General features: G+C 34.1%; 1 protein-coding gene across 1 annotated transcript in view; it reads right to left on the reverse strand.

Annotated features, from left to right (window-relative positions):
- LOC108969933 (phosphatidate phosphatase LPIN3) overlaps window positions 1-7,399 on the reverse strand; it is a 22,719-nt gene that overhangs the window by 4,405 nt on the left and 10,915 nt on the right. Inside the window, exons 2-9 of the mRNA XM_018934953.1 lie at window positions 3,853-4,360; window positions 3,459-3,664; window positions 3,040-3,171; window positions 2,596-2,725; window positions 1,404-2,530; window positions 1,235-1,331; window positions 665-793; window positions 344-533 (exon numbers count right to left, since the gene is read on the reverse strand). Of these exons, the coding sequence (XP_018790498.1) occupies window positions 344-533; window positions 665-793; window positions 1,235-1,331; window positions 1,404-2,530; window positions 2,596-2,725; window positions 3,040-3,171; window positions 3,459-3,664; window positions 3,853-4,032 (2,191 nt within the window). The 5' untranslated portion in view covers window positions 4,033-4,360. The remainder of the gene's footprint in view (window positions 1-343; window positions 534-664; window positions 794-1,234; window positions 1,332-1,403; window positions 2,531-2,595; window positions 2,726-3,039; window positions 3,172-3,458; window positions 3,665-3,852; window positions 4,361-7,399) is intronic.

Below are 7,399 nucleotides of genomic sequence, written 5' to 3' on the forward strand. Positions count from 1 at the left end.
TTTGGTTGGGATTTCTTCATTTCACTTAACCTTCAATTGTAAATTATCAAAAAAAAAAAAAAAAAAAAAATAAAATAAAAGATAGAAAAATTAAATAAAGAAAAGGAAAAAGAAAATCTTTCCTATCGTTAAAATTAGCTTTTTAACAAATTTCAGACAAAAAATAAAAAAAAAATAATAACAAATGTTAAAAAATTATCCTGTTGTTTATAAATGTCTCATTTGAAAATTAATTTTTTTTTGTTACCATTTTCACAAATTTTTCAACAAGTTAACAAATATTTAAATTTGACTTGCAATTAAAAAAACACTTCTTTTATATACACTTTAATTCCTTACTCACCTCGCTCATCAACCTTGTCATCTGGTTTGGCAATCTTTGTCGAATTCGGCACGGCGCCAACCTGCGAACGCCGCCAATTCCACCAGGAACGTTTTGATTGAGCGCCAGCACCTGCCGTGGTGCCATCCGGTTCGCTCTTGTTCACCGATTCATCGGGTTTGGCATTGCTCATAAGTTGTTCAATGGCATCCTATATTACGAGAAGTTGTTTAAATATGATTAAGATAGGATATTCTTTAATTTAAATAATTTTTTAACAAAAATGCGCATAACTTTTGCATTGCATTTGTATGCCATTAGTAGGCGTGCTTGCGAACTTACGTTAGTCAGTGGTTTCTGGAATGTTATTATGGTCATGACAATTGGACATGCAGCTGCCCACGTGTAGTATTTGCCATTCAGGCGTACAACTAGATTTGGCGATGAGAACAAACTGGGATTTTCGCAAACCTGGGTATTTTGGTGTGTAATGCAATTAGTAAATATTATTTTTCTGTGTGATACTACCAAAAGGCAAAAATATCTTAGTAACTAGTGAAGTGTTGTTGTTGGTTAATTATTGAAAAAACTATTATGAACTAAAACTAATAAAGTGTTCAATTTTAAAATTTAAGCAAAATTTCCTACATGTGTATTTTTAACCTCAAAATGCTGATTAAAAATTTTGATGATTTTAATAAAAAATAATACTTGCAAAATTAGTTAAATGTTTAATAAAACTAAACGCATATTAGAAACTAATATATTGTCATACAAATTACTGTTATTTAAATAAAACTAGTTGGCTATTAACTAAACAAAGCATAAATGAAAGAGTTATTAAATTCGAAAATAAATGGCTTAAAAATCTCCTTGCATTTTAGTTGCATAAACAACAAGCAATCAACTTACATCAGAATACTTAATCATGTGTTGATCGAACTCTTCATCTAATGGCTCGCCTTTGTCACCGACGCCACATAAAGACATCGCCACAAAGTCCAAGTATCTACGGCAATGAATATTAAGAAATTATTAAAAAAAATTATTTAGCAACACTACTATTTTACTAGCTACTTACTTAGCATCCTGTGGCTTGCCATCCTCATAGTCTGAGTCCACGCTCTTCTGACCCTCCATTGAACTAGGCGAATGTGGCAAACTGGTGCCATTGCCACTTTCACGATCATCATCCCCGGATTGTAACAGTGTGCTGCTGGTGGCAGTGCCAGCATCAGCGTTAGCATTATTTGTCGACTTCGTTAAACGCGGCTGTGGGAAATATAATGCAGCCATTTCTGGATCCATACCTTCTGCATCCAAATCGGACAAGTAGACACCACCATCGTTGGCCTGCTTGCGCATCTTATTCGTTTTCTTCATAAAATTAAACATGCCACTCAGCATTGAGTTGCGTTGTGCCGACTGATCGCCGCTGCCGTCCACCTTTTCACTAGCATCGGGTGTCGGCAATTGGCCCCACTTCCATGAAGCGCTATTCGATATCAATTCAGCATCGACATCTTTTTCACGCAACGAAATCTCCAATTCGCTGTCGCTTTGTATGGGTGTGGATGGGCGTCCAGAACCGCGTCCAACACAACTGCTAGCACCACCCGAAGGCGTTACCTCCGTATCGCTGAAGAAGTGTATATCCAAATCGGGTATACGTGTGCTGGGCGTAATCGGTGATGTTTGGCATGTTTCGCTGATGGGACTCTCATTACCAGCCGTGGCGGAGACAAGCGGTGCCGACTGTTGGTCGTTATTTGATTTTGCTGTGGCAATCTCCTCATTCGACGATGAGTTGGTATTATTCGAAATGGAAATGCCGTCACCTTCGTCGGCATTCGTGTTATTGCCGTTGGCGCCCTCTATAGGTGTGGTGCTGCCTATTGAACTGCTAGACGAAGACTTCCGTTGTGCATTCTTTTTCTTCATTTGTGACTTCTTGCGGCGTTTCTTCTTGCCACCCTTGGATTCGTCCTTTGCACTCGTATTATTGGAGATAGTTTCGGCGGTTGTAGTAGTGGGCATGGTGATGTTGCTGTTGCTGTTTGCATTATTTGTATTGTTCGTGTTATGCTCTTTCGCGGGAAGCGCATCTATGATAGCTGGCTGCACGGTGATCGCCGGTGTGGGTGCGACGTCTGTTGTGTTGGATTTCTGTTGAATTTTGCTTTCTGTTTGTGTGCTGTTAATCCATTCCTGTTTGGAAAAGAGTTTTTATTTTTATTAAGGGTCTTCAATTAATTTTTCATTTTGCTGCTCACCTTCTCTCTTTCAACGGCTTCAAATTGAAAGATTTCCTCATGTTCGGCCCACTCTTGCCGCAGCTTTTGCGTAGTGTACTCTTGCAGTTTTTCACTAAGATTACGTCGCTCCAATGTATTGTCGGTGTGTCTGCAATAAAGTGAAGACCCGTCTTTTAAGTTTTTTGTTGATTTTATAAAAAATTTTTGAATACTTATACATTTTTTTGTTATATTATATATCCATATTTTATATATGTATAACTAAGTTGTATGAAGATTTGTTGTTTAATTCTCATACATACATACATATACATATATGTTTGTATGCATTGTATATTTATAATAATATTTTTTTGTGACACTGAGTAACTGTTGTTTGCTTCAAAATGTATGCGTAATGTAAAATGTTAACGGTACATTAAGTTTCTATAAACTAAAACAGAAAAACAAACACAACACTACCTTCTGTGACTAAAATCTGAGACTTGATTCTCAAATTTCGGCACTTGATCTTCCTTTTCGGTCTCTTTTGAAAAGTCAATGGAATTACGACGCGGCAATGGCAGCGGCAGTTGTATGTCATCGCTAGCAATTCTATATAGAATAATGAAAAATAAATAATTAAAAATAAATTAAAAGTGTAAAAATAAATAAATAATATGAAATTAATATATGTGCATGTATGCAACAAATCCAATATACACACATACAAACAGATGCACAACGCAATTCATAGTAAATGCAATGTTAGAATGCAAATTGTGTGTAGAGTTTCGAAATACCAACTACGAAATCGAACTAAAACAAGCATTTGTGCACGATACCACAACAAAATATCGAAACTAGCATAAAATTTAACAAAATTGGTGCAAAATACTTACTTTGACTTGCACTCGAGCGTGTTGTCCATTAATGCATCATTGTCAAATTTGTTCGGAAAGTAGCTGCTCGGTATCGGCGACGTAGCCATATTCTCTGGCAAGGCTTCAGCGTCCTCTTCGGGACACTCCTCGACGAAGAATGCCTCACCGGAGTCGCCCAGCTTCATGTGTATGTCGACGGGCTCACCATTGATCTCGATGTCAACCTGAAAGCGCAATTAATTAGTAATGTCTAACAATAAATATAAATATTTTAATAGGAAATATTGACATTTTAACATTAGATATTAATATTTTAACATTAATATTTTAATATTAATATTTTAACATCAAATATCAATATTTTAACATTTGTGTTCTTATCAGAAAAATTTATTTTGCAAAAAGTACACACCACTTTCTCGCGACTCCGTAACACGCCCAGTTTACCGAAGCGCACATGGAAGGGTGAACATTGAAATTCACCATCTGGCTGCTCAACCACGATCACATCGATGGCACCGGTGAGTGTAGCACCATTGATTTCATTGTAGAACTCTCTAAAATTGCTGAACACCTTTACTAGGCTATTCATTTTGTGGCTTTGGCTGTTGCTGCTGCTTCCAGTTAGTTAGTTAGTGATTAAGTTAAAAAGTTTTTGAGTTTTCTACTCGCAGACGTCTGCTATCTTGGTAGTAACGTCCCGTACTAAAAGTAGACGTTGAAACTGGCTTCTGTTTTGCTTTCGCTCGTCGTATTGTTCTTATATTATCGTCAATTATTGAGTAGACTTTATATAGCATTTAGTAGGTTATATGTAGGCTGACCATTTGATTTTTTTAGTATATCCACATATTTATTTTTCGGCCATGTTTTGGTCTTTTGTCCAAATGGCTACACAGTTCTAGCCGTTATGTCGTTATCTGTGGAAAAATTAAAAGAAGACAATAAAAATTCGTGTGTTAGACGGCAAATAAATATTATCGTTATTGCATTAAGATTGTATTCAAAAAATAAAAACAGTTCAAAGTTTAGATAGAGATATGCGAATTTTTTAACAAAAACGTGCCTGACTCGTGATAGGACTGCACAAAAAAATATGTGAATGATTTATTTTAACATAATCGATTGATTGCAATGAGTCGCAGAATTCACTTTGTGGTATTGTCTTCGCGTGTTTTTTTTTTTACTCTGAAGCGATAACAAAATTATTCTGTCTGTCCCGTCTCGTCGAATTTAAACTTTGTAAAGTGTATTGTGCTTTTCTTCTTTATGTAGGCCGCAGCATAATGAATGCAGTTTTCTGAAATTTCTTTGGAATCTAATTACCTACACAGGATTGGGTGATTTCAATTCTCAAAGTTTTTTGAGACCTACATATTTGGCTCCTATATGTACCAAAATATAAAGAGTTACACCTAGTGTTAAAATTCGAAAAACATAAATTTTTAAAAATAAAATAGGTTAGGTCTATCTGGTAGGTCAACACGGTAGGACACGCTTAGACCAGTTTTTGTCTTTTGTGATACCCCTTCCCCTTAAAACCGAGATTTGGTGCTATATATTGTTTGAAAGTGTAAGGTAGGAGGCACCAGTTTAGTTTCGAAGATTTTTTGGAGGCTGACGATCCTGGTCATTTTAGTATTGCCCCTTTGAATCATCATATACCGAGTTCATCACAAGGCTACACGTTGCAAAAACTTTTTAAATAAAATTGGAACCCACTTTAATAAAAACCACGATCGGGAAGATTAATTAGAAAAAAAAAAACTATTCTGTAAATTTATTGAGAGAGACTTGTTTAGTTAAGGGGTTACATGCGTTTACGCGTTTCAAAAAATCTAATTTTTTATTGTCTTATTAAATTCTAAAACACCTCCAGAATATTGTCCTAAATTTTTAAGTTGATGCAAGTAATAGTTTCGGAAATATAGCCTTGAGAACTTGTGCGGTCGAGGTTAGCTAGGCTAAATGCGTTGTCTTTACAGTCATTTGCTCAGGTTTTTCGAAAACTATTCAACTGAGCTTCATGAAATTTTACACAGGTCTTTGAGACACAATTCTTAAAGACTTGTAAGAAGAATTTTTTTGCGATTACAACTTAATAAAAAAAAAGTGTCGCGAAGTTTTTACTGAAAATGTCTGCCGAAAATTAAATTTTCAGCTGTTTTTTCCTTCGTCCAAGTTCTAAGTTAATGTTTTCAATAAAACACGTATTCTTTTACTTTATATGGTCCTGCCAACGCGAGCGCATCTTTTTTCCGAGGGGTCGCAAAGGTCAAGTTTAAAATTATTTTAAAACAATTTCAGAATTTCTTTGTAAGAGTGTATGTTTGTAACAATAAAAATTCTAATAAAATATTTAATTTTTTATATGAATAAAAGTTATTAAAAAAGGCTGTTTTTATCATAGAAAACCCATGCAACTCTTTAAAGGAATACTTGATTCTATATTTCACACTATAATTAAGCTTTCATAAATTATTGATTCACAAAGATGAAAAGTAAACTATAGTTAGATACCAGCCATACCAGACCATAGCAGCTTTCTTTTGGCACATTTTTCATAAAACTGTTCGAACTTTGTACGAGCCAAAATAGCCTACTTGAATATTCATATTTTTATAAACAAAAAAAAAAAAAAAAATCCTTATGGATACTAGTACATATATTATACATATATGTATACTAAATTTTTACACATTATATATCCTGTGCTCGTTTATGTTCTTGAGGCTTAATAAGCTCTTTGAAAAAAAACAGACACACACAAATTATTCGTCTTGACAAATTCGCTGACTAAAACCGCAATAAGGCAAGGCCACTAAAATTAGTCTAGTACTTAGGCATTCAAATATATGTATTTATGTTGTTTATGTGTCTGAAAACAAAAAAAGAAAAGGTTGACATATACCCAACAAAGTCAAAATAAAATAAAATTTGCAAATTTTAGAAAAAGAAAACAGTGGAAAATTTTCGGCATCAAAAGATTGTCTGCTGATCTTTTGATGCCGAAAATGCTAAATAATTTGTTTTAAAACCTAAACTTGGTATTTACATACATATACTAATCATACATACATATGTATGTGCATATACATAGTATTTTAAGTGCATACATTTTGAGGCATTAGATAGAGCGGGTAAGGGTACAAATTAGATTATACTATATATATTTGATCAGTGTTTTCAGGACTTTTGATTGATGCATGATATTTATATACTTATTACAAGTGTTAACATTAAGAAATGTTAAGAAATGTTAAGAAAGTCATGTAAATGTATGTATGTAACCTTATGTCTTTGACATTACTCGAAAATGTTTGTAATCACCTGCGTCGTCTTGCGTAGATGTCAATTAAAACGTAAGTACAATTAAAAAACACGTATTTCAATTGACGTCAAAGCTAAGGAAAAACGTTAACAATACAGTTGACGCTCTTAAAGGTTTATTGAAGGTACAATGTACATACTGGCATACTCGTACATACATAAGTATGTATGGCGGTCAGTTGAAAATTCGGGCGCATTGCCAGCGCGTGGCTATTATATACTCTTTAAGCATGCCACTGTGTATGAAAATGTACATATGTATGTACATACGTATGCATGTAATGTATGTAAGTATGCAAAGTCTGTGTGTACATTTGCAAGTTCAAGTATTGTCCTAAAACTGACAAAGTCACCTGTGCGCGCTAAACCAATTTCACAGCTGGCAATTTGTTAACGAAAAAAAATCAAACAGACAGAAATATGGTATATATAAATGTAAGTATAGAATATCTATATACAAATGTACAGGTCATCACGTGTATATATAAATGTACAGGCATTTATGAGTGCTAACACCTATAAATAAGAGTCTATATCCGTTAAATCATTTAATTATCGCTTTATTCCAAGCAGACTATAAGTATTTATTACAATAATTATACCAAATATGTTCATATTTTAATTTAATA

The sequence above is a fragment of the Bactrocera latifrons genome, unplaced genomic scaffold, assembly GCF_001853355.1.
Source record: "Bactrocera latifrons isolate USDA-ARS-PBARC rearing strain unplaced genomic scaffold, ASM185335v1 scaffold_27, whole genome shotgun sequence".
NCBI lineage: Eukaryota > Metazoa > Arthropoda > Insecta > Diptera > Tephritidae > Bactrocera > Bactrocera latifrons.